Source organism: Cyprinus carpio, chromosome B13, assembly GCF_018340385.1.
Source record: "Cyprinus carpio isolate SPL01 chromosome B13, ASM1834038v1, whole genome shotgun sequence".
NCBI lineage: Eukaryota > Metazoa > Chordata > Actinopteri > Cypriniformes > Cyprinidae > Cyprinus > Cyprinus carpio.
In genome coordinates this window covers 12,429,923-12,457,854 of record NC_056609.1, presented here as the reverse complement: position 1 = coordinate 12,457,854, position 27,932 = coordinate 12,429,923, and the positions used below count along the sequence as shown (strand labels likewise).

The 27,932-nt window shown below is 38.4% G+C and overlaps 1 protein-coding gene across 2 annotated transcripts; it reads left to right on the top strand.

Annotated features, from left to right (window-relative positions):
* Positions 1–77: 77 nt before the first annotated feature.
* Positions 78–27,346, top strand: LOC109045292 (eukaryotic translation initiation factor 2-alpha kinase 3-like). Of its 2 annotated transcripts, none has more exons than XM_042736612.1 (17): positions 78–912; positions 10,321–10,450; positions 16,477–16,671; positions 16,804–16,934; positions 17,128–17,416; positions 17,516–17,681; positions 18,508–18,648; positions 18,738–18,860; positions 18,968–19,194; positions 19,303–19,415; positions 20,625–20,747; positions 20,846–20,995; positions 21,784–22,468; positions 22,552–22,725; positions 23,041–23,142; positions 23,509–23,571; positions 25,412–27,346. In XM_042736612.1, the coding sequence occupies exons 1-17, from the start codon at positions 617–619 to the stop codon at positions 25,589–25,591; spliced, it is 3,288 nt and encodes a 1,095-aa protein (XP_042592546.1). In that variant the 5' UTR covers positions 78–616; the 3' UTR covers positions 25,592–27,346. The 2 variants fall into 2 exon arrangements, with proteins under 2 accessions (XP_042592546.1, XP_042592545.1); XM_042736611.1 differs by having other exon boundaries at positions 80–912; positions 21,781–22,468.
* Positions 27,347–27,932: the final 586 nt, after the last annotated feature.

Below are 27,932 nucleotides of genomic sequence, written 5' to 3'. Positions count from 1 at the left end.
GAAAATCACAGTAGCGATGATTTTGATTGACAGCTTGTCAGACCAATGGGTTGACTAGACTACTTTCGCGGCTTCCGTAAACATACTAATGAAGCGTGTTGGAGCCAACACTACTATCTTATTGGCTAAAACTCTAGTGAAATACTTCCGAAGATGGCCATACCCGCTCTGGGCTGCCTTTCCTCCCGCCTATATTTCTGAGTAACAAGAAAAGCGCCCAAAGGAATGAAGAGGCTGGAGGGCCGACCACGTCAACAGACCGCGCTGTAAAAGACAGTTGTAGGACGCAATCAAAATCTGCTTAGTAGACGAGCGGTGAAGATTGACAAGCGCTAGCACCAATCAGCACACACTGCAGCGATTTGCTTCCATGCGCAGCCAATGGGCGTTTGGATACGGGGCGGGGCATGACGTTACCACGGCACGGCAAACGTCAAGTATAAAGGGAATAACATGGTGCCGTGCTGTGGAGTGCATGTTTACGTCAAGAGAAGACAACAGAAAGAGATCTAACAGCTTACGAGTTTAATTGTAAAACGCCTTTTATAGACTAGTTTTTAAAATTCACTTTATTTTGGTATGTGATTGACTAACTACTCATGTGCTACTTGTCCCAATGGAAAGGGGGTTTCAGTTTGGAAACGTGTGCACATCCCTGCTGTTGCTGCTTGTTTTGAGAACGTTAACGGTTACTTTACAAAGTCAGTCTCTCTCAGAGAGAGATCTCGAAGTGGCTCCGACGCCCAACACCGAGACGGCGGAACATGCTGCCGTTATGGAGCGGCCGCTGGACAGCGTCGGAGGAGCCCCTGGCGTCGGGGAAGTGACCGTGGAGGACGACGAGTACGACTCGACCGGGGAGAGCGAAGAGCCGTCTGGAGACAGCGACGCAAACTTCCACAAGCAGCGGAGGTAACTTAGGCAGTTTCCACCGAGTCCTAGCAGAAGTTTTCGGTTTGTCTGGGTGTGACTCGCTTTTTAGGTTGTCACGTCGCTTTCTGTAGTCTTATTCAACTTTAGTAAAGTTTGCGTAAGGCATCCGAGCTGGAGTTCGTGATGGGCGGATGTTTGCAGCAGTCGACCTCTCCCCGCTGGGCCAAAAGGAGGGTTTAAATATGTGCAAATATTTACATTACCAAATTAAATCCGCGTGACAGCAGATCATTTTAGTTCGACTCGACGCTGTCATTTATAATATGGCTACTTGTACGCAAAAATCTGTTAAGTTAGGATTTTTTTCTGTTACTATGGAGATTTAGATGACTGACAGCAGTCTCAGAGCCAGTGCAGAACGCTTGTCTGCCCTTTCGCACTTGATGGCTTGAGTGTGTGTTTGTGAACTTTACTGTATATACTTGGACTGCCTTATGGTATATAAACGGACCTGTTTTCTGGAGTTCAAAACTTGTTTTACTGCTGTCGCAGCCTGAGGAGGTTGTGCCTGTCTTGAGAGCTGCTGCAGTGTTTTGAGTGTGGGCGTGCGATGCATGTCAGCCAGACTGAGTCTGACTTCAGTGTTGTTTGTAAACACACTTAAAGACGCCAAAACGACAGTTTACTGTACCAGTAGAGGAGAGAGACGTCTTTTGAACTTTTAACATTAACAATGCCGTTTTTAATAGGTTTATATGGGATTTTTGTTGTTGTTGTTGTTTCAGACATTAGTTCTCTATTTATGCTCCAGTTATTACAAAGGAAGCCGGTGTCCGTCGGTAGACTGCGGTCTCTGGAGGCTGCGCTGACGCACTTTAAACCGCTGCTCAGAGCGCGACTCCAGACGCGTCTCCCCGCGCCCAGACGCGCGATCCAACATTCAGGGTGTTTTGTTTTTGTTTGTGGCGGGAATTAGTCGTGCTGCTGGATGTGATATCAGTGTGTTACCGCATCTGAGCCCTCTGCCCCACCTTAGAGAGAAGCAGTGTCGAAGAGGTGAATGGCGAGCGCGCGGGTCTTGCTTTAAAACTAATTTAAACTTTTTTTGGTGCTTTAGTTTGTTGTTTTTTTAATCTAACATTTTGTCTAAGACCTTTGGAGCTTTAAGGTGATATTTTTTCGCCCTCCTTGTAGAAATGTTAAGTTTTTTCTTTTAGCTGAAGCTGGATATTGTTTTTGGTGGAGATGCTGGTTCTACAAATATGTTACAGGAGCTGATAATATCATTGGGAACACCTGTTCTGCTCCACTGCAGTAAAAAAATCTGTCACACCTTGCCTTACCATTGACATGCTGTCACATCGACATGTGGCGCACCCATTAATGGAGGATTTTTCCAAACAAGCACAAGTTGACACGACCAGAGTCCGGTCCTGATAACTACAGGCTCAGGCTTTAGAAAAAGAGGTAAAATAGAAAAGCAACAACACATCGAAGTACCTAGAACAGACTGTGTTCCAAAGATGAAAATAACATAAGAAGGAGCAGGAAACCCTCACTTGAACTACAGCGAGGAATTTTAGGGTGGATATGGTTTGCCAGTGCTGAGGATTCTTCTAAAACCTTTGAAGACAAAAGAGAACAGTTCTGTTTCATCTGAAAACTGTTATATATAGATTTGAGTCAGGGTTATGGATATCATGTTCAGGAAATGTTGAAGCAGACACCTTTTGGAACTTATCAAGAAATATTTTATATATATAATATATATATATATATATATATATATATATATATATATATATATATATATATATATATATATATATATATATAGAATATAAAATATAATTATTTAACTATATAAAAACATAAAAATTAAAAAATTTTTTATTTATTTGAATTCATTTGAATTCATTTTTAATTTAACTTAAGGGGAATTAATTTAGCTTTTAAGGGATATTAGGGATGGTTCACATGAAAATTAAAAATTGTTATTTACACATTTACTTATGTTCTACTGAAACCAAACCTGTACAACTTTCAATCTTCTGTGAAACACAAAATATGTTTTTAAGAATGTTATTAACAAAATCTGCAATTTTTGTGAAAAATTTTGAGTAATTGAGGCATACACTTGCACATTTGCAAATTTTCAATTGCAAATTTTGCTTTTGAGCTTTTTAATATGAAGGGATGGTTTACCTAAAAAAATAAAATTTCTTGAGACCTTTGTGGAACATAAAAGAAGATATTTTTGAGAAATGTATCTGGTTTCTTCTTTGGAAGTCAGGTCACAAAAACTGTTTGGATAATAACTTTCTTCAAAACATCTTTGAGTGAATGAGACCTGCACTTGCTCTGGTATTGCTGATAGCAATGTAGCAGCAGTTATCTGCACACCTGAATGGCATGGACCACCTCAGTTAGATATTGAAAAAGCTGCTTGTTTTAAACAGCCTAATGAAGAGAAGATTCATATCATTTGCAGGTTATTGAGGAAATAACTAAAAATATCATGCATGCTTTTGCAACTCTACACCAACCACAAATTCATTTACCCTAGAAAAAGCAAAAAAAAAAAAAATAGTTGGGGTTTATATGAGTGTCAGCTTCCATGTACTACAAGATATGTTGAAAATGATCAGTGCAAAGATGCTTTATCTGTGCGTATGAATAGCCTGCTGGAAGTCCAGTTTTAAACACCACTTCAGTGATGGTGCTTTAATGTGAAGTTCCTGGGACTTTGTCTTGACAGTAGTCATATATCACTGGAAGGAGGGGCTGGTCTTTGTTTCTGGTGGCATAGTTATATGTGTCATGCACACTCGAGGGAATAGTGTGTAGTGTGTTTAACACTGCATTGGTTTGGTATCTCTACAGGGGTGAGAGTAGCAGCTGCCTTCACACCTGCTGCCAAGATAAAACACTCGCTCACACCTTTACATGTTCCCCCCCATGATCCTCTGTATCAAACCATCTCATGCATTTATGTGCAGTGTTCAAGCAACTGTCAATCACATATAAACAAACAAACAAGTGTCTGGCTTTTATTGATAATGCATGAACCAAGAACCAGACCTTTGCGCTCACTTCTCAGTAACACAGCGGTGATAATCATCACCCTCAGGCCTTCCCCGTGACATGGAACAGTTTTACTGGGGGATGGTGTTCTCCTGGGACAGTTTTATGTGTTGCACAGCATGGTTGACTGGCAAATGGGAATCTAACCCTGGAGAGATCTACTCACAACAAAAGCAAAGATTGTAGGGAACACTTGTAATAAAGATGCTCTCATCAACTTGTTCTGTTACTCAGTCCATTAAGTCTAGTAAAGGTGGAAGAAAAACAACAACATATTGTAAAGATCTTCCAAGCAACCAACCAGATGCCAGTTCCTAGGCTGCTGTTAGAGTAAAGACTAGGCAACACAATTGCTATTTAAATGCACAGATAACTGAATTAGTATGTGGTATGTATGTGTTCTCCTTTAAATTGGTTTGGCGAGCAGGATCCAGGTATGGCCTATAGACTAATGTAGCTCAGCTTTGCCTCGGTGTGTGTATTTTTGGACTGCTGGTGATTCCTGAGGGACCTTTTGGAAGGAACACTTCGCTCGAGGTGCCCTCACTCTTACACACACATACACACAAATACACACTCACGGTGATGCCGCTTCTCCACTGCCTGGTGCAAACTCTGCCAGACATCTAGCTCCAACTGCCTACTGCTTAGCAACAGCCAATCAGAAGAGCTGAGCTGGCAAACTTGTTGGCCAATTAGATGATTGGAAGGAAAAAGTGTTCAGAATTTGAGTTGGGAGAGAGAGAGAGAGAGAGAGAGAGAGCAGGAGGGATGGAAAGGGTAGAGTTCGTGCGCTTGTTGTTGTGAGCTTTTTTTTTTTTTTGTCTGACTTGATGGTTAGGTAACTAGCGAGAGACTGTCAGATTCATTTTATAGGATCTCATGTTCTGGAGTGAAGTTCATCACTTTGCGATAAGACTTTATATTCTTGTAATCAGAACCAAACTTGGCATGTTTTTATGCAAACTTTTCCACTTCACTGGAGCACTTTTGAAATATCTCACAGGCTGTTCAAACAATTAAAATAAAACCAGTTTAATGAACATTTTTTTTAAGGTTGTCGATTCTGTGTTGTTGTTCATAGCCATGTGGCAACACTTACTCCAGGACTTGATTGATTTTTGCTCTGTTTGTGGTTTTATTCTTTTAAGCGGTTTCTTCATTCATTGCAGAGGACACACCTTACTGCACTGCAGCAATGTGGGAAGATGGGAGAGGTGTGGCAGAGGGAGAGATTGGGGAGACGAGGAGGGAGAAAGTAAAGGGGGGACATCGAGACCTAAAACCAAAGGCACTAGGACCCTGTAGTCAGGATCTCTGCTTTTCTGTAGTTTGGTTCCTCACTGCTTAGCAACAACAAATCAGCCACCTAGATCAAGACCAGGACTCATCCAATAGGACGAGAGCAGCACCATGTGACAGAGTTTTGATTTCTCCGCACCGCGCACATTAGAGAGATAGAAACAGGAGGAAGATGATGAGAGTTAAAGAGGAGGGAAATGACAGTGACTTGTGCATGATGGAATTAGTTTGTGTGACACGCCTTTCATGTTTTCTTGTGCAAGTTTGTGGTGGTATTTTTTTCAAAGTGAGTGTTGGAGCTTATTGAAAAATCATACAGGTGTGCTCCACTGTTAAGTTTAGTTTCATCATCAAAATCAGCTAGAAATGCTTTTCTGTGCAATTGCTATACTGCAGTTTTTGCAGGATGCACCAAATTTAGCAAGGTCAGTTGAGATGGCAGAAGCGCTTCTAGTTCTGCATGGAGATAGCTGCTTGGGCGTGTCAGAACGTGACATGGAGTCAGAGGACAGATTAAGCATTCACACACACTCAGACACACTGGGTAAATGCTTTAATCAATACGTGGAGAAAAACTCTGCATGATGGAGGAGACGATGTAAGAATGAATGCAACTTTCTTCAATGGGTTGCATTAGCCTTAAAGTCATAGTTCTCCCACAATTTTTTTTTTTTTCCTTTGTGAAAAATTTAAATATTTTGAGAAATGTCTCTGTGTTGTTTGTACAAGTCAGTTTGAGTCTTATAATTTTTCTAAAATATCATCTCTTGTGCTCGGCAGAAGAAAGAAATGCATACATGTTAAGAAAGATGTCGAGGGTCAACTGTCTCTTGGTTAAGCTGGTTATATTTTTTGTTATTAATTTGATTTTTTTTATTGTTTTTCTGATCATCTTTCTCTTTTACGTTAGAACACACATTGTCATGCTTTTATTTACAGTTTTTTGGTCCACTACACATTCAACAAGTAATGCACAGACTGCACTTGGTGTGCAGGTGTTATAGGATGTGGTGTGTGCATCTAAAGCTTTGAATGTTCTAGTGAGGGCTTCTTCTTTCTGTAGTGAGATATACGGTTATGGACATGTTTGTGTACTGTGGATGTTGCCTAGGGAAGATGGTACCTCGAAATGCATTGCCGAGTGCTTTGTGTATCGCTCCATACCGAGCTCTGCATGCTACTGCAGTGCTATATTTTATTGTGTGCTCACTTAAGCAGAACATCCCTTTCATTTTGGAAACTCGGTGGATTCTGGAGTCTTCATCTCATCCTTTTTAAAAGATGCCCCTTCTCAATTGTGTTTTTGGAGACTTTTATTCAGCATAACTTACACTTATGTAAGTTATGCATGTGCAATATGTGGGCTTTTGACATGGTTTTAACTCTTTTAAAGTCTCTTTTCTTTTCAATTAATTCTTATGACAATTTAACTGAAATTTCATTTTTAAATTTATATTAAATCAAAGAAAAGTTTTATATATATATATATTTATTTATTGTTTATATTTACCCACCTGTCTCTCACCATGATGCTAAAATAAATAATCAAACAAGAAAGGATATGATGTGGCTGTTTTCATGCTATAGCCTTATGTTATTCAAACTTGTATGTATTGTAAAATTTATGCATTTTTTTTCTTCTGCTGTGCACAAAAGGAGATATTAGAGCATTAATGTTAATTTTTAACTCAATAACTTCCATTTCAGTCTGTTCCTCTAATAACGCTTTCATGGGGGGTCAGAAGATCTAAGGTGCAGTCGCATTAACGAAAACTTTTTGGGCAAAGAAGGTCTATTGTCGCAGTTCATGAAGCATGGCTTATCCAGAAGTCACTTCCAAACCAAGCAGCTTAATGATGGTCAACTTCACATATTTGAAGCTCTACAAATTTAAATCCGATGTGAAATCCATGTGAGGACGTGTTTCCAATTTCTATTGAGATGACAGCGTTTTGTCAGCAGAATTTCACCCTACAAATGTAAATGTGACTGCACCCTAAGAAAAAAAGTATATGGGTGTTTCTTTTTGGAACTTGATGATAACTAGTCAGTCCCTATGAAAAATAACAGCCTGGACATTTTTTGAAACGTCTGCTTATGGGTTCCACTGAAAAAAGATTGGGTTTGAAAGGGATGGTGAAAAATGACGGCTTGTTAATTTCTGAGTGAACTTTTGCTTTAATCACATTGTTGTTCGCTTAATTGCCGTATCAGGTTTCTGCATGCCATCCATGCTGAACAATTGTGTCTGCACAAAGTACTTTACTATGTTAACGTGCCATGAATTCTGCGGATTCTCCGCAGGGGTGTGCCTCTGTTTTCACAACTCTGCCACGTGCTCCCCATGCCCCTATTGTGCACGAGTGTGTTTTGCAGTGGTACTTGCTAACTCACACTCTGCTGATAAGAGCTGCTCAATGTGGCATGGTTACAGTGGGCTTTTTATGTCCATTGGCTGGTGTTTTTTAAAGGAGTGGTTTCTGATTGAAAGTGCAGAAACGCATCTAAGCCCTGATTGGCTGAGGGAAGAGGAAAGCCTCGTGTGATTGGACCAAACCCCTCAGATACCCTATTTTTTTCTTTTTTTTTTTTTTTTTTTCCATGCAGTCTGTTTACATCAGGTCTGAGTTGAGAATCTCTTGACTTCCTCTGAGAGCAAGACGAGAGAGTAAGTGAGAGCGAGAGGGAGGGATCACAGGTGTGTGGATCTGTTTGTGTGTAAAGTGCTAAGTGTGTTAAACAGCATGACAAGAATAATGTTGAGAGGCGAAAGGGTGAGCGTCATTTGTGAGTGTTCAGGCACACTTTTAAAAGGCTGTAAGATAAAGTGAAGCCGCTTTCACGTTTTACATGCAGACATTTGTGTTGTTGAAAAACTTTTTTAATTTCCTTAAAAATAGTAGTGCATATATTGACATTTGCTATAAAATTAACATTATATATGTGCTTTTGTATTTAACACCAGTACTTTGCTTTGCTGATGGTCATAAATTATATGCCAGATGAGTAAAAAAAGTCATGTGACTGAGGCATAGTAAAGAAAAAGTGTAGAAAATTGCAAGCGCAGTAAAATGCAATAAAAGACAAAAAAGTTATTAAAAGTGAACATGTATTAAAAGGAAGAGGAAAATAAAATTTACAAATTACAAAACACAATGTTAACTAGAAAGTACAAGAATATGAGTTTAGTTTTAGTGTACTACATTATCACAAAATTGCTTAAATTCATTTTGTGTGCATTGACTTTAATTACATCTAATGGCACTTATTTGTGCTGTTTATGTTATAATAGAATCTACACAATTGAATTGGTGTCAGACAAACTGTTGAATTTTTTTCAATTTAGTTTTACAATTTTCGATTCTCAAGCATTTTTTCCCTTTTTCTATTTTAGTCTCTTGTACTCCTTTTTATTTTTCCTGAGGTTAAACAGCCTGTGGAATACACTTACTCTTTGATCTCATCCAGAAAATGGGATTTTTTATTTTTCCTTTATTCTCTCTCTCTCTCTCTCTCTCTCTCTCTCTCTCTCTCTCTCTCTCTCTCTCTCTCTCTCTCTCTCTCTCTCTCTCTCTCTCTCTCTCTCTCTCTCTCGCTCTCTCTCTCTCTCTCTCTCTCTCTCTCTCTCTCTCTCTCTCTCTCTCTCTCTCTCTCTCTCTCTCAGTTTTATTTTCTTTCCCTCATCACTCTTTTGGCTGGGCGGGATGCGTGTAGTGTCCTCATTCATTCTCACAATGCCCACTGCTTAGCAACAACCAATCAGCCCTCATATTTTTGGAGGGGCCCTCCAGCCAATCAGGAGTGCTGTGCTAAAACATTTTCTGCTCTGCAGTCCTATTGGAGAATGAGAACAAACGGTGTTGGCCCAGAGCATTGGGATGAGCAGAACTGAAGTGCCCTTAAATTCTGACTTCATCAGTGTTGATGTCTGGAGGGATGTGCTAACTCTCTTAGACTTGATCAAAGTGACTCCCCTCACTCTTAGTCCTGCTCTCTTCCCTGCAGGTGTGTTTGCCCCTTTCCATTAAAAAGTTCCCTGGCACTTTAGCCATGAAGTGTCCTGTGTAGACTTCAGTTCTTGTTAGCTTTTATCACATACTACAAAAGAACAAGTTTGTGATAGTTTGGTGTGCACACAGTTTAATCTCCCACTTCTCTTGGCCAATTGTAGATGTTATAGATTTTAAGAGTTTATGGGTCAAATTAGCATGACTGTTCTTAAAATATTGGCTGTTTATTAGTGCTTATTAAGTACATATTCTGCAAGACCATATTCTACATCCCTAATCCTATAATACCTGAATTTAACAACTACCTTGATAACTATTAATAAGCAAATTAGGAGTTTCTTGAGGCAAAAGTCGTAGTTAATAGTTTTTTAATCATGAGTATTGGACCTTAAAATAAAGTGTGACCGATGATAAAAAAAAAAAAATACTACTTTCAATGATTTTACAACATTCTTGATTAGATTTCAATATTGTGTAAAATAAGTTATTTATTTATTTACCCATATTTTGGCATTATATTGGCTATTGGCCACCCAACTCCTAAAATATTGCCAGTGATATTATAAAAACTTGAAGATTTATTATTATTATTATTATTATTATTATTATTATTATTATTATTATTATTATTATTATTATTATTATTATTATTTCTTTTGACAATTCTTTTTGTGCTGAAACTTTACTACCTACTTCAGTATGTCGGTATACACCAATATATAATGTAGGCTAACCAAACATTAATTAAAACACTAAAATAAAAAGACTAATTTAATATCACTGTTAAATGTCATTTTAGCAAATTTCAAAATGAACATCAATTTTATTTCATACTTTATAGCTGTAGGGTCACATAGTATATACACAATTATTATTATTATTTTTTTTATTTATTTAGACAAAATAGTATTTTAATATTGGCAATGTATTGTTATTAGTCATAATATTTATATTGGATATAATTCATATACATCCTCTAATCTCTATGTCAAACAAACTTGAAGATGAAGGGAAACTTTATGTGAACCTGTGTGTTTCATGCGTTTGACAGGGCTCTGGTGATCATCAGCACACTTGATGGGAGAATCGCCGCTCTGGATCCTCTAAACCAGGGACGCAAGCAGTGGGACCTGGACGTGGGCTCAGGATCTCTAGTGTCCTCTAGCCTCAGCAAACCAGAGGTACTCAACACATTTTCTCACAACCTTTAAAATACACAAGGTAATGCTTAGTGACCAGATGTGTTTTGGTTAGAAGTATTAAACACTTTCTTGTAGCATTTTGCATTGTGATTTAACATAAGAAGGTTTTCTCCCCAAATATGCACACTGCACATGTTTTTCTGTTGTTTATAAGAGTTTGAGTAAGTGTGTGTTTGTGTGTGTGGGAAAAGGTGATGTTTGTTTGAACCTCTTTACCCCAGAAGAGAATGAGACATTGCCCAAAGGAAATTGAATCTGAAACAAGTTACACACACACACACACACACACACACACACACACACACACACACACACATAGATCACAGACTCATACTCTCTAGAGACGGAAGACTAGCCTGGAGGAAGAGCGTTTGGCAGCCATGCGCCTGTGCGCATGCACACATTTACACAAACACACTGAGAAAACATTGACGCTACACTCACAGGCTTCTTCTAATTTGATTTTTGTATAGCTTAATGAGTATGTGTGTGAGTGATAGTGTTGACCCCCTGTCTGGTTTGGCGGTAACCTGAAATGCCTTGCTGCTGTGGAAGCAGCCTCTTCATTGGCTGGAATGTTCCTCTCCCCTCCCCTTTTACCTCTGGGTGCCTAGCAACCAGCCATTCTGATTGGCTCAGCTGGTGCCTTGCAAGGCATTCTGCTCGGTGATTAGAGCAGTCTGCCCCCTTCTGATTGGCCCTCGCCATGGCGCCAGTAGAAAGCAGTCACCTATAGCATGCCTCAACAGTAGGAGAGAGGCCAGCAGTAAACAGCATTGTCTGCAGAAACACGCTGTCCCAAAACGAGGGGGAGGTGGGATGGAGGAAAGAAAGAAAGAAAGATGAGAGGAAAGAGGGAAAGAGAGATGAGGGGTGGAGAGGGATGCCACTGACTGTGTGGTGTGAGTCATGCTGAGAGGATTGAAGAATGAGGTAATGCCTTATGTGTGGGATGATGTCATCCATAAGAATGCTGACCCCCCCCACAAACACATGCACCCCCTCTCATCTATTAGTCTTTAGAGTGAACAGTTGTAATTAAGGCACATTAATCCAATGAGCTGAAAATCTGGTATGTCTGCACGCTATTCAATGCACAAGGCCTTTTGTTTGTTTGTTTGATTGCAGCACCAAAGGGAATCGTTTAATGTGTCTCACAGAATAAAGGTATAGACACACTGCTGGGCTTGTGCTAAAGACAAAGTTCATGAAGTCATTTGAATCTCTGAAAACCATGCCCAGGTAATATTTCACACCAAAACAAAAGAGAAAAAAAAAGGAAATTAGGTTACAGTTTATTTCACAATGTCCTTGTTAAAATTTAACATTACGTACAGACTTTTTTTTTTTTTTAAGGGATAGTTCACTCAAAAATTCAGTCATTAATTACTCACCCTCATGTCATTCCAATTCTGTAATACCTCTATTCATCTTCAAGACACAAATTAAGATATTTTTGATGAAATCCAAGAGCTTTCTGACCCTCCATAGACAGCAACACAACTACCATGTTCAAGACACAGAAAGGTAGTAAAAACATTTTTAAAATAGTCCATGTGACATGATGGTTCAACCTTAATTTTATGAAGCTAAAAAAATATTTTTTTGTTTGCAAAGAAAACAAAAAATGATTACTTTGTTAAACAATACACATCTTAAAGACAGAAAAATGCATAAATGTCTTGAAACAAAACTTCTGAAAATATCTTGAGGTGTGGTAAGTAACCATGGTTTTAGCAGAATAATTGACGACAGGCCGATGAATTATTAAAAAATGATGCACGCCCAAGGTGCAAAGGCCACTCTGCTTTGCGTTATTGCTGCATTACCACCTCGGGTATGCATTATTTTTTAATAATTCAATTGGTCTGGTTTTTTTTTGTTTGTTTTTTTTTTTTTTTTTTGCTTTATATTACAATGGTAAAAATGTAATTGTATTAAAAACATTCTTCATGCTGTTGTTGTTGGTATTGCTGTTTTTTTTGTTGGTAAAATATAAACTTATTTCTTTTAATTTCGCTGGAAAATATGACCCTGACATGTTCTTGACAGATTTTGTGAGATTTTCTTCAACAGCACAATGCTGTGCGAACACGCAGTTCTTTGAAGTGTCATTTTGGTGCGGCTCTTTTGCTTTCTTTTTTAGTATATGTCAGTGATGTCAACTTCTTAAGAGAGATGGCACGGCACTGATATCTTGAATATCTCATCTGCCATGAAAAAAGGCAAAAGAGCATCAGCGGTTTCACAATAGTGAAATATCGGATATCGGCATTTTCCCTCAGAAATTTTTAGAATAAAGGTTTTTTGATTTGAGTAAAGTAAGGTCTGTCAAACAGTTCTCATGAGAAAACGTAACTATTTTAATAGTTGGTGATTTCATATGAATTTGTAAAATTTTATTTGTTTAAAACATGCGATTTGTAAAAAAGCAAGCATGAAGGTCCACCCCTAAACCTAAATCTCAATGGGGCAAAAGCAGATTGTACAAAACACACAAAAGAGATCATAGAAATACATCAACTTGGCAAAACGTAAAACAGTTACAAATGGTCAGGAGAGTGTGTTTAACATCATGTAAAGGGACTTTTATGGTTTTCTCTAAAACATGCTTAACCACAGGTCTTAATATTATACTTCCAAACTGAATAATTCTGAAACCCATATATTCCAGGTTGGCGTACAAATTGATGTCACAACTATATTACGTTAGGTAAACTGTAAATGTTTTGTTCTGTTGTTTTTCTTGATAGCATGTCATCTGTAGGCCTAAGTGTGTTTATTTGATTTTAAACTGTATGTAGGGTTCACTAAAGTGATTTTTTTTTTTTGTGCCAGGAAAAGTGTGAAATGATGTGTGTGGGAGACAGAGAGATTACCTCCAAACAGGAAAGGGAGAGGGGATTGCTCCTAGCTTGATGTAATGCTATGTGTCAGACTCGGTGGAGCGCTATCATCTGAGGGAGGTCATTGAGTACAGAGGGATATCCTGCCTACATAGACACACTTCATTCTCAAACCTGCTGTGATCCCTTAAGACAAGGGCCAGACTGCCTTTGGCTAAATCTCTCAAATTGAAAATGTCAAACAAGATTCCAGAACTCATTGCCCACAACTGAACTAAGTATTTGATTCATGTTGGGCTGCCTACAGGCTTCAGTCTGATATCATGCCCATATGTTCCCTTCTCTTTAATGAAAATGATGGAAAACTAGGAATGATCAAATTAAAAGGAAAGCCAGTGATTGTTGCTTAGTGTGTTCCAGTCACTGATCTATAATAGAGGATAACTGAGGAAATGTAAGCTTTATTATTAGTAATTTACAATGTTTCTATTAAATTATGTTAAATACAAATTCAGTCATATTAAAAACATTAGGCTGCTTTTAAGTTGGTTCACTTTCCGGCAATGAAACTAAAAGTAAATAATGAAATAAATTAGCATGATAATAAGGTTAATCGGCGATCTTACAGGCTGATGATAGGACGATATGACAATTCAGCATATCTCCCAACACTAATTAAATGACAGAATCTTGATTTAACTATTGATGCCCATCAAAACTACAGGCTCTGGGGCATTTTAAATGAAATGCACAAGTAGTTGATGCCAGATTTGCCACTGAAGTGCAGAAAAGAGCTATGCCAAGCCAGATATCCCCCGTCAGAGAAAGCATTTTGAATACCAGACTACCAGCTTGGTCCTTCAGTCCTCCCTCGCATCCAGTGCATGAAAAAATAGATTTGTGCCATGTGTCTCTTTACTGAAGCTTCACATTTGTTTAAATACCAGAGCACACTATTATGTGATACTGTAGAGGTTAAATTACACACTTCGTAAAAAGCAGCCGACCTTTTACATTTACAGCTTGTAGTTAAGAGGTTTAAAAGCTTGTCTTCCTTTCATGCAAGCCATAAAACCTCCTTGTTGTGTAAAAAAAAAAAAAAAAATTAACAATAATTCTCTGAAAAGTAATTTAATTTCATGTTCTTCAAGGCTTCGGGAGCCTCCTTTTTTTGGACACTGGAATTTTTTTTTTTTTTTTTTTAATTAATGTAAAGTAGTATAGTATATTAAAAAAAGCTATATTAATAACTTTTAACCAGTTGTGAATGTATGTAGTCAGTTCCTCTCAAGTTCACAAGAATGTCCTAGAAGAGTAATCACAGGTGTAGTTCATTAAATTAGCTACTTTTCACTTCACCACTTTTTTTTTTTTTTTTTTTGCAGAATGATTTGCTTAAAGGCTGTTTAACTTTCTTTAAAATAAATGTTTTATAAAATAAAATAAATGTGAAATAAATGTAGTTTTCAAAATAATTTTATCCAATGCCATGAAATACAGTTTTAGGGCCCTATTTTAACGATCTAAGCACATGGTCTAAAGTGCACGGCGCAGGTGCACTCAGGGCGTGTCCAAATCAACTTTTGCCAGTTTTACGACGGGAAAATGGTCAGTGCGCATGGTCTAAACGGGTTGTCCCTATTCTCTTAATGAGTAATAGAGGTTTTTTGGGCGTAACATGCAATAAGCCAATCAGAGTCTCGTTTCCCATCCCCTTTTAAAAGCCAGTTGCGCTCACGCCATGGCAGGTTCGCTATTTACATGGCGGAATGTAATTTTTCCTTTTTAAAAATGTTTGTTTGCTGCTGTGCATCCCTGTGTGTGTAATAAGCAAAGTGTACGTGCATAGTGCACCTGCCTAATAGATACATATTACTAATGCGCTTTTTAAATAACAAAGAAAAAATATTGCGCCAGACTTTAGACCAGATTTGAGTTGGTCTATGGCACAGTCTATTTTTATTTCATGCCAACAATGCGCCTGAACACACACCTTTTTTGGACCAGCACGCCACAAATGCATTTTTATGTGTAATATTTATTTATTTATTTATTTATTTATTTATTTATTTATTCTTTATATAAATATATAATATGTATGTGTGTGTGTGAATTTTTTCCCCCCATTTTAATACATTATCATATAGTTTGATTAATTAAGACAAATCAATCCATTTTTCGCTTGTGTACTAGTTTTTAAATTGATTTTATGTAGCTGACACTGTAGATCTGCAGAAGCGCTCTGTTACAGCTAATGGCATTAATGAAGTTCTGGACATCGGCTGGGGTTAAATTCATGCTTTTCTAATTGATTGGCTTTAATTGTTCATTGATTCAGTATGTAGTTGGGCTGAGGATGATTGAAGTCTCACCCAACATCAGGATCATGTATAGCTGGAGATCAGACAAATAGATCACATGATGGATTAACTCAGTGTAGCACAGTGATGAGTCATTATTGCAGCACACACACACCACACACACTCTTTAAACCTCTTACCCTCAGTACAACTGCAAGCTCCTCACTAACCCTGCCCTCCTAGATGTGATGGACAGATGAGCTAATCCCTTGTTTCTCAGCCAATCACAGCGGCTGTTTTCGTTTTCCAGGTGCTTGCTTTCTCATGGTGTTTCAGCTTCCTATTGGTCCACACCAGGTGTCAAGGTTAGATTCAGCACAACAGGAAGTCAGTGATCTCATCCCCCCCCCCCCACCCATTCACTAAAGTGTCTGTTTGAGCTGAGATCACTTTTTGGATTAGGGTCAGTTACAACATCCTTATATAATGGCCTTTTCTTTTTATCAATGTGTGTGTGTGTGTGTGTGTGTTCAGGATACTTGTACCCATTTGTCCCTGTTTATCCTTTAAGGACGTGTCGGATTGTGTAACTCTTTGGACAACAGGAGACCAAGTGCCAAATGTTAATGGCATACAGTGTGATAATGCCACACACAGACTCAAAGCTGATTGGTCAAAGTCTCAGTGTTGTCTGTCCCCTTGTCTCTATCCATCATGATCTGCTCATTGTATCCAACCTGCTGCTGCTGATAAAAAAACGTGAAATATTTCCCAAAGTAAAAATCTTGCACCACTTCGATTTATCACAACAATCAGATCAAAAACAATATGATTCTCATGACCTCTTTCTGTTTTTCAGATTTTTGGGAACAAGATGTTCATTCCTTCTCTGGATGGAGCTCTGTTTCAGTGGAACAGGGACAGGGAGAGTATGGAGGCTGTTCCATTCAGTGTCGAGTCCCTGCTGGACTCCTCGTACCGCATTGGAGAGGACACTGTGCTTGTAGGTGGCAAGTCCCTCACCACGTATGGCCTTGGCGCATACAGCGGCAAGGTAACTCAAACCCTTTTTTTCCAGTTGTTTTTTAGAACAATAAATGATTGATGTGCTGTTGTGGCACTATGCAAACTCTTTTATCATATAGTATCATTGTCAGCTTTAACCTCGCTCTCTTTTTCTCTGTAGTTGAAGTATATTTGTTCAGCGGTGGGCTGCAGTCGGTGGGGGGACGAGGAAGGAGAGCCAGAGGACGTACTGTTACTCCAGAGAACACAGAAAACTGTCAGAGCCGTGAGGCCTCGCAACGGGTTTGAGAAGTAAGAAATACCCGCAGGCTCTGTTGAGCGCTTCACATGACCTTGCTTTTAATCTAACAAATGATACAGAGGTAGATTGGATGCACGGTATGCTAGGTTGTATCAACAGTGCGCAGCTTGATATTGAAAAGCAATTGTAGAATAGTAGTCATCCTAGTAAAATGCCAATCGTTTTGTTTTCCCTCCCTGTTAGATGGAACTTCAGCGTGGGAAACTTTGAGCTAAAATTCATCCCTGAGATTCAGTCCAACCTCAACTTCCTTGAGGGGGAGGCGTCTAATGGGGAGACATGGCGAGAGGTTAGACGTGAAGCACAACGCGTCATCCAAGAGGAGACAGACGCACAAACCAAAAATCATGCGCATCCAAACTCGCACACTCAGGTAGAGGGCTTAGACCTGGTCATTAAGGTTTCTGTGCCGGACTGGAAAGTCATGGCCTTCAGCACCAAACCAGAAGGACAGCTGATCTGGGAGCATCAGGTAACACAACTCAACCTGTTTTGTTGACATTTGCTGTCTCAGCTAAAACTTGCGATTTCACATTTTTCATGGTTTCTTCTTTTCTTTCTTTTTTGTGAATTTTGCACACCCATTGCCTCTGCATGGTTGGTTGGAGGGGGGAAGGTGACGCCCATTAGCCTGTTCGATGACACCTCATATAACTCCCACACTGAGACTGAGGCTCAGGAGGATGATGACATCATGGAGGAGGCCCGTGGGGCCACGGAGTCCAGCGTTTACCTGGGTAACACACACTTGACATTTGTTTTACACACATAAATATGTTTACATTTGGTATAAAAATTGGCATTGGCTGAACCAATGAATAGTCATGTCTAAATACAGGTACAAACTGCGTCTCAAAGTTTTTGTGATCCGTCCATTCAAGCTCCTGACCTGTCAATCAACTGCTAATATAAAACAAGGGCGATAACTTTTGCTTTAAAATATATATATATTTTTTACTCAAAATTTGAAAAGCCAACTTTAAATGTAGTTAATACAGCTGCTCAGCTAAAATAAGTATTCTGTTCATTTTGGGTTCAGTAAGGTTTTTTTTTTTTTTTTTTAATTGAATACTTCGTTCAGCAAGGATACATTAAATTGTTTAGAAGTGACAGTAAAATATTTTCATTGTTTTGAGTCATTATTTGGAATAATGTTCCATTTCAAACAAATGCTATTCTTTCTGATCATGAAAGAGTCTTGAAAAAACTACAGCTTCCACAAAAATATATAAAATATATTAAACAGTATAATGTTTTTTATTACTGATAATAGTAATAAAAAAATTATTTTGCAGCAAATCAGCATATTTCAGTTATTTCTGAAGGATCATGCGACCCTGAAGACTGGAGTATAGACTGCTGAAAATTCAGCTTTGCATCACAGAAATAAATTACATTTTAAAACATTTTTAAATAGAAAACTGTTATTTGAAATTGTAATTTACTGTATTTTTATATTTTTACAGGAGATGCATTTGAGACATGTGATTTTTTTTTTTTTCTTTTTTTTTGAGATATTGAGGCATGTAATGGGAATCTAAAATGTGATTTCTCTCATTAAAGGAATGTTTCAGGGTCAGCTGTACCTCCAGTCCTCTGTGAGAATCTCTGAGAAGTTTCCATTGAAGCCCAAAGGTCTGAACGGGTGGAGCAGTAACAGTGAAATGATGCCACCACCTACGGTCAAATGGAAACCCCTTATCCGTAAGCATATTACACATCATACACACAAAAATAAGAGTGTACTCAAGACATTGTGATGTTGTCAGTAACACTTGTTCATTTCCTCCTAGACTCCCCTTCCCGTACTCCAGTCCTGGTGGGCTCTGAGGAGTTTGATAAATGTCTGAATAATGACAAATTCTCTCATGAGGAGTACAGTAATGGAGCTTTGTCAATACTGCAGTATCCATATGGTGAGAACAACAGTCGTTCAGTCCGTTTCAACACTTGGTTTGACTGTGACCATGTGGTTTGAGAGACAGTTTCAACTCATCACCTTCTTCTCTGTTTCCCAATGTAGATAATGGATACTACTTTCCGTACAGTCCTCGTTACCGTAACCGGCGTGATGAGACGGCAGTGAGTGTTCTGCTGAAGAAAGATGGAGAGGGGTCACCGGTGAGAAGGAAGGACCCTGTGCTGCTGCTGCCGTGGTGGAAAGAGATTCTGGGCACCATCATCTTCTGCATCGCTGCCACCACCTACATCGTCCGCAAGTTCTTCCACCCACCCACAACATATGTGCGGGTAAACAAAAACTCTCAATATACACGAAACATCTTATGTTTTTTATAATGTCAAAATAATGTCAGTGAAAAGTCATGTATGTTGCTCTGTTCTAATTCATCTGTGCAGCAAAGAAAGGAGTCTGAGACACAGTGTCAAACTGACAGCAAGTCTGAACTGGACTTTACAGAACCCAAAGAAATTGTTGTCACAGAGACACGTCCTTGTGAATATGTTTCTAGGTAAGTGAGCATGCTTTTTGAATTTTATTTTGATGTTAATGCTGATTTGGGGGTGTAAGATGGTTCATTATTATTACAATTAATTGTTGATGTTAATTTAAACAGAAATAATGAATAGTAAATGCAGATTTATTTATTTATTGAAGACTTAAACTTAAATCTGCAGTTACTATTCATTGTTTCTGTTCATTAATAGTCATCAGTTAATAGTACATTTAAACAAATTAAGGTCATATTTGGCATCAATGCATTAAAATATGGATAGCAAACTGAAAATGTATCAAGAATAAAACATTTCACAAGTGTATATATAAACCGTAATTTGAAATGAGCTACTTGCATCTTGTATCAACATTAATGATTAATTAATAACTGATTTGTTAATTTTCTGTTGTTAATAGTTTGATGATAATAGATTCTTAATTAGTTGTTTGTTTAACTGAACCATTTCTTATAGATGAGGTCTGGTTTCTATCTTTCTTTTCTTTCTTTTTTTCTTTTTTTACTTTTGCCTAAAACCAAAAGTGAAAATCTGAGCAATATTCCATATACATTCAGGCAGGCACACATATAGTTTATAACATAATGTATCATGTTCATGTAAAGGTTTCCAGGTTTTTCAGATTCAGGAGGGCAGCAGTTAAAAACAAACACGTTGCATTTTCTATTGTTTGGACAAACAGGTAGTCTCACACCATTGGTTGAGTCAGTGTCCAGCTCAGTCAGGTTGCTCAAACACATTTCACTTCCATATGGTGCTTCTAGAAGTAACTTTACCTTTAAATGAACTAACCGTACTTAACAAATGCATCAGTCAGAATTATAGTTGGAGTTCCTCTTTTAAATAAGGAAATTCAAACTCATTTCCTAAAATAGTTTGCACATGGTGCATTAGAGACTTGCAGTTGCTGAATGTGGAATGCACAGATGGCTTCATGATCATATTTTGCTTTTTAAATCTCATGGGTAAATGCACCGCTATTATGACTCAAGTGCTCTTGCTGCGCAGTTTATTTGTTGTTTGAGTTTGATTGTTTTCAAGTGACGTTTTAAATTACTAATTTATACAGTATGTAACTGTTTTAGTAGGCTTCTCATTTGAACACCGACACACAGCTGTTCTATTGTACAACATACAGTGGTGATTCAGATCAGCAGAAAAAGGCCAAAGGAATTTTTTCAGAAATGATTTGTGTTTGTGTATATCAGGTACTTGACAGACTTCGAGCCAGTACAGTGTTTGGGACGTGGTGGATTTGGTGTTGTGTTTGAGGCACGCAACAAAGTGGATGACTGCAACTACGCCATCAAGAGGATCCGTCTACCCAATAGGTATCAATCAACATAAACATTAGTGCTCCATAAAAAAACATCCATTTGGGATACAGGTGTGTGTATGTTTGTCTGTAATGCTATGATTGTGATTGTAGGGAGTTGGCTCGGGAGAAGGTCATGCGAGAGGTGAAGGCTCTAGCTAAGCTGGAACACCCAGGCATCATTCGTTACTTTTACGCTTGGCAGGAGAGCCCGCCCCAGGGCTGGCAGGAGGACATGGACAAACGCTGGCTCAAAGACGCAAGGTGCAAAACATGGCCTTGAACAGAAACTGGTGACTTTTGATAAATACAGGGTCGTTGCGGTCATGGATAGCCAGAGAATTTCAGAGAAGTCCCATTTCTGGGCTGGTGAAAGTCTCTGAAAATTTCTCTATCGAATAAACATATTAGTTATGCTTAATTCTACAATGTTTCATCTCCTAAATATTCATGTCAATTTCTATTAAATGATTTTTCAAAATGGCAAAATGGGGAAAATCATGTAAATACATCAAAATAGTGTAAATATTGAAAAAAAAATTTTTTTTTCTTCCTGTTCATCAATGAAAAAAATTCATCCTTATAAAAATTCTACAAAAATATTAAGCAGCAAAAACTCAAAATTGATAAGAACTATTATTATTAATTAGGTACCAATAATTGACAACCAAAATTGAATATTAGAATGATTTCTGAAGGATCATGTGACACTGAAGTCTGGAGAAATTATGCTGAAAATTCAGCTTTGCATCACAACAATAAATTACATTTTAAAATGCAATAATATAGAAAAAATGTTGCCTTCATTTGTAATATCCCACGACATTTTTTACAGTGTTTTGGTTCAAATAAATGCAGCCTTACTTCAGACCCAACATCATAATTCCAAACTTTTGACCTGTAGTGTAAATGTATGTTTGCAACATTTTTAGTATTTAAATACACCTGTCTGTCCAGTGAAATTTTTCTCAATTTATATTTTGATTATAAAAATAAATCTGGAAGTGAGGACATAACTTGAAGGATCCTGTTGTTTATTTTTTCTTCAGCAGTGCTGACTGGCTGCTGAGCTCTCCTGACCACATGGAGGCGTTCTCAGTCAAGGTTCCTGTGGCCACCCCTTCTCCAGTGGACTCCTCATGCATGTCTGCAGCCGGTGGTGACACGAGTGTGTGCATCGGGGATCAGGTGTGTGTGGAGGGCCTGGGGCCGGACAGTATGATGTCAGAACATGACAGTCAGGCCAACCAAGACTCTGTCCTGGAGGTCTCTGATTCCCCGCACTCCTTTGAGCTCTGCCCTCCCCGCACAGTTATTCACGGCGACTGCACTTCTTCTTCATTCGACATCGTCTTCGAGGACACAGGCTGTGAACACCAGGACAATGACAGTGACCTCAGCGGAAGTACACCTGTGCCACCTGCGTGCCTTTCACAGTCTGGCTCCAAACTTCAGCGTAGTGCATCAGCGGGACCTCCCTCTTCCGTACCTTCAAGGCCCACCTCTCTGAGCCTGGCCCCCAGCAACCCCTGTCCTGCCACGCGGCCCCCGCTCACACCTAAGGTCTACTTGTACATTCAGATGCAGCTGTGCAGGAAGGAGAACCTGAAGGACTGGATGGCTCAGAGGTGTCTGCCTGAGCTCAGGGAACACGCTCAGTGTCTGGACATCTTCCTGCAGATCGCAGAAGCTGTGGATTTCCTGCATGGCAAAGGGCTTATGCACAGAGATCTTAAGGTTGGTGTTAAAAATGAAAACGTGCTTGCATTGAGGGGTTTTCCAAAGCAAACTATGCTTCATTTTCTTTTTTTCTCTCCTAGCCATCTAATATCTTCTTCACAATGGATGACGTGGTGAAGGTGGGAGACTTCGGACTGGTCACTGCCATGGATCAGGAGGAAGATGATGAGGAGCTCAGTACCCTCACACCAATGCCAGTCTATGCCCGTCACACTGGCCAAGTGGGGACCAAACTCTACATGAGCCCAGAACAGGTCAGTTCCTGTCACTCACTGCACAAACTACTCACAATTTAGTGTGAAAACAGTGCTGGTGTTTAACATACAACAAGCCAAAGGAAAACGCTGGCGGGGGATAAAAACAGCATAAAGAAAGCACTCGGTAAAGGATTTGAATGTCAAAGAGACTTAATGTGGGCCAGTTAGCAACCACATAGCAATATATCTAAGAGCACCTTAACAGACTCATAACAACATCCTGGTAACCACCAAGGAGGTGACATTGTTTTTGGCCAAGCACCACTTACATTTTTAATTTGTCCCTTTTGTCTCTTCCTTTTCCCTCCGTAGCTGTCTGGGAATTCTTATTCTCACAAGGTGGACATTTATTCCCTCGGCCTGATTCTTTTTGAGCTTCTCTGTCCATTCCGCACCCAGATGGAGAGAGTCAGGGTAAGACCAAGTTCAGATTTTTGTTTTTAAAAGTAGTCTCTTATGCTTACCGAGGCTGCATTTATTTGATCAAAAATACAGTAAAAATCAAAATATTGTGAAATATTATTACAATTAATGTCATTTATTCCTGTAAAACATTTATTATTATTTAAAAACAATTATTTTTTGTAGCGACATAAATGTATTTACTGTTACTTTTGATCAATTTGATTTTTGATTTTGAATAAAAGTATTGTTTTTCTTTCCAAAAAAGAGAAAAAAATCTGAATGCTAATGTACTCATGTGAATGCAAGAATTTTTTTTGACTAGAATATTTTATTATATTGTACCGAATGATGAACCTCTAACTGCTTTTCTTTCAGACTCTCACAGAGGTCAGAGCCCTGCAGTTTCCTGCTGCTTTCTGTAAGGCCAATGTCCTGGAAGTAAGTTTGTTAGTGTTTGTTTTCCTATACTGCTGGGAATTTTGCAATGGTGGTGGGAGGCGGAGTGCAAGGGAGCTTACAATTGGGAAATCCTAAAGATGAACAACACTTGTAGTGCCCCCTGTAGGTGCAGAGTTACAATTACAACATCAACATCTCCAGTCGGAACTGATTTCACTCATACAGCAGCAGAATGCAGTTGTCAGACCTGTTTTAGAAAACTAAATTTAGACTGCTGTATTTGTATAGTACATACCACAACATATGTTTCAAAACAGCTTTACAGAAAGCTCAGCACAACTGTGTAGGATACAGTTTTGTTCACCCACTATTTTTGATTCTGAGAATAAAAAATGATCTTGCCTTTGGTTATTCATTCGTATAGACAATCGTTCTCTCTCTCTCTCTCTCTCTCTCTCTCTCTCTCTCTCTCTCTCTCTCTCTCTCTCTCTCTCTCTCTCTCTCTCTCTCTCTCTATGTATGTATGTATGTATGTATATATATATATGTATATATGTATGTATATGTGACCCTGCAACACAAAACCACTCATAATTCGCATGGGTATATTTGTAGCAATAGCCAACAAAACATTGTATGGGTCAATATTATAGATTTTTTTTTTTTTTATGCCAAAAAATCATTAGGATATTAAGTAAAGATCATATTCCATAAAGATATTTTGTAAATTTCCTACTGTGTATATATCAAAACTTAATTTTTGATTAGTAATATGCAATGCTAAGGTCTTCATTTGGACAGCTTTAAAGGGGATTTTCTCCTTTTATTTTTTTTTCCTTTTTTTTTTACTCTCAGATTCCAGATTTCCAAATAGTTGTATCTCTGCCTAATATTGTCCTATCCTAACAAACCATACATCAATGCAAAGCTTTTAGATGATGTATAGATCTCAGTTTCAAAAAATTGACCCTTATGACTAGGGTTGGGAATCGTTAGAGATTTTCCGGTTCCGGTTCCATTAAAATCATTAAACAACTATTAAAAAAATAGTGGTAAGGAAAAATGCAGAATACTCAACTACTCAATGCTCAATACTGTTTATTACTTACTGTCAACTTAATTTAAATTTTGGCAATGTCAAAATAATCTAACCCTCATACTTGCATAAGAATAGCAGTCAATTTATTTAGTGGTCCAAGTTAAAGTCAGTATGTATATTAATGACAACATGGGACAAATATAATGTTATTTAGTGGCGGCAGGTGCTGCGCGCTGCCGGTACATGTACAGTCTGACAAAACGACGTGCAGAGTTATCAAAGGCGCGAGTGCAGTACAATCGTGGGAAACATGTGTTCAGCAGTTAAAGACACGATGCGGCGCGTCTGTGGAGAGCGCATCATTAGAAATAATGTGCTCAGTAATTAAAGAGGCAGGGTGGTGTTTCTGTTATTTGGTTTGTGACATCCTTTACGGGAAATGCCGAATCTTCAGAACAATCACTGCTCACAGCGCTTGGTCACGTGTCGCACAAGAACCATTTTCGGAACCGAAACTTAGAAATTGCTCACGGTTCCGGTTCTTTTAAAAAAACAGAACTGGTTCTGAATAAGAACCGGTTCTCGGTTCCCAACCCTACTTATGACTGGTTTTGTGGTCCAGGGTCACATATATATAAATGCATTATTCCACACACTAATATCATTATGTTAAGATTCTATATGATTTTAATCAGTACTGTATAGTGATTGCTTAAGAAAATGTTATATTATTGTAAATGGTGTATTGAAATAGAACTGTTAATATTGCCATGAATATAGCCATTGTTGCTGATGTGGCATTAAAACACAAATAAATAAATATCATTGTTTGTGGTTTAGGCTCAGATGGTGCGCTGTATGCTGTCCCGAGTGCCCGCCGAGCGGCCAGAGACGTCAGAGATCACAGAGGCTCCTATATTCCAGGAGCTAGAGGTGCCCTGCAGAATCCGACAACGCCCTCGAACGTACAGCGCTTCATCTGCAGGACGACCGTCGCGACAGATATCCTCCTCAAACTAGAACTCCCACTCAAAGACAGACACATACTGTGCCTCATCTGCGGGATGACAAACACAACCAGTCACCACCTCTTAGATCGCACATCATTCAGACACTACCCTACAGATAGAGAGCAGATCATTCCACAAACCTCTACAACTGGAACCAAACACATCGTAACCATAAAACAAGCTGCCCACTGTGGCGTTTGTGCCAAGTGCGTTCACTGATTTACAATAAGCCCTCATCGTTGACCAATCCCATGATTCCATACTCCAGAAGCATTTGAACACTCCCACACAAACACTTGCTGTAGGAGGAGAGTTGTTGTTTTTCCAGCGCTAACGAATGCTGATGAATGACCTGCCTTCGGACGCTGTTCACTCTGCATGTCTTAAACAGGAATCGGTGCGACGCGTGCTTTCCAGTCCGAACGGAAAATTGTACAAGTTCTTTTTCTCCTCTAATGTAAATAATCTTAAATAATAAGGAACAGAGGCTTTGTGTGCTTTAAAGGTGCTCGTACAAGACCGAACGCACAAGTTCAGAGGCATTACAGCCACTCGCCGATACTGTGTTAGTGGCTTAGGTGCACAGAACTTGATGAAAGTGAATCTGTGTGTGACTCAACGGATGTGGAACTATTCAAACTGCCTTTAAGCTGGACTTTGAGACATGAATGACAAAAATGTGATGATGGTCAGTATGAGAATTAGAATTGAGTGATTTGAAACTGAGACTTTGAGCATCATTCTGTAAAATACTTCGTCATTAGCAGCCAGAAAATTAGTTTACTGTATTTCAAATCATTTTGAAACACAAATTGTGATAATTTTCCAAAAAAAAAAAAAAAAAAAAAAAAAAAAAAAAAAAAAAACCTGATTAAGAAGTGCTTTGACTAATTACACAATAAGAAAGGATACAGCTGGAGGAATCACTTCGACCAAATATTCAGCACACACCCTTAATTGTAACATATCAGGTAATTACTGATTGTATGATTTTTCTTACCAATTTTGATTAGAGGGACTAAATTTTCATTTGTATATGATGGAATTTTCTGTATGTAACTGCTTTTTTATAACTTCTGTAGATGATTTTCCTAAGACTTGTTTGAGAGAATGGTGATAGAGTGGATCTTTATGGTCTCTGGTGATGGATTTGATCTCTGTGGTTGAGTTAAAGAGCACCTGGTGCCTCTGCACCTTCAGGAGCCGCTTTCGTGTGTATATGAATACTGGTGTGTTTCCTGAACGGGCTGTTATGCTGCAGAACGGACATGAGATTATGACCTTTGACCCTTAATCACGAGGACTGCATCCTGTAATTGACGTCAGGGACCGCTTGTGAACCCTTCAGCTTTGAACCTGTGAAGACAGCAACGAGTGCTGTTCAGATCACTGTGGCAAATCCTTCCAACGGCTCTTTCCCTGCCTAATGATCTTCTCCAGTCTCTAGGTTTAAATCGGTTTTATTCATGCCTGTTTCATTGTTGTTAATGTAGCATTTGGTTCAGACAGTTCTTCAGATGTTTTGTTTTTTCCTTGTGACTGTCGATATCCCTGTTTCATGTTATTTAGCCCAGCCATGTCTCCTGCCGTCTATGTAAATATGTTTATTTGTTTTTATTTATGTTGAGAACAAAAATCGATCCGCTGGATTGGTTTGAGGTATAAATAAGGTATATGAATGCACTTCATCCGGCAGAGTGCGTTGAATTATTTTGACTTCTTACAAGTCAGAATTTAATAAACGTTCTATGATGTTTGTAAAAGTGCTTTTTAAATCATTTTTTTATGGATGCACTTTTTACAGCAGTTTCCTGCTATAAGACATGTTTATATGATTATCATGCTTTCCCAAGAATCATTTTTTAGCACCATGAAGCTAATTTTTATAAAAGTCGTTTCACTTTTTTTTTTTTAAGTTTCTTCATGTTTGACTTAACCATTGTTTCATGATTAATGATAAAAGTTCTAAGATTTATCTGACCTAAATATTGATGCCACGTAAAAAAAAAAAAACAATAATAATCATTACAGAAGAACTATATATTTAAAAAAATTATTTAAATGAAACATTTGTTACATTGTGTAGTAGTATATTTGATGGTTAAATACCACAAAATGCCACAAGGGAACGCTGTTGAGCTATAGTTAGATTCTCTACTACAGACACTAAATGAACTTTTGATACACCAGAATGTGTGGAATGGAATAGAAATCTTATCACATACGATTTGATATGATAATAACTCTAGAAAGATTTGTCGAGAGTTATGCATGCTTTATAATTTTATGTCCCGACCACGTAAATATCCTACAGAGGATAACCCCAACGGCATTATACGTGTCTATTATAA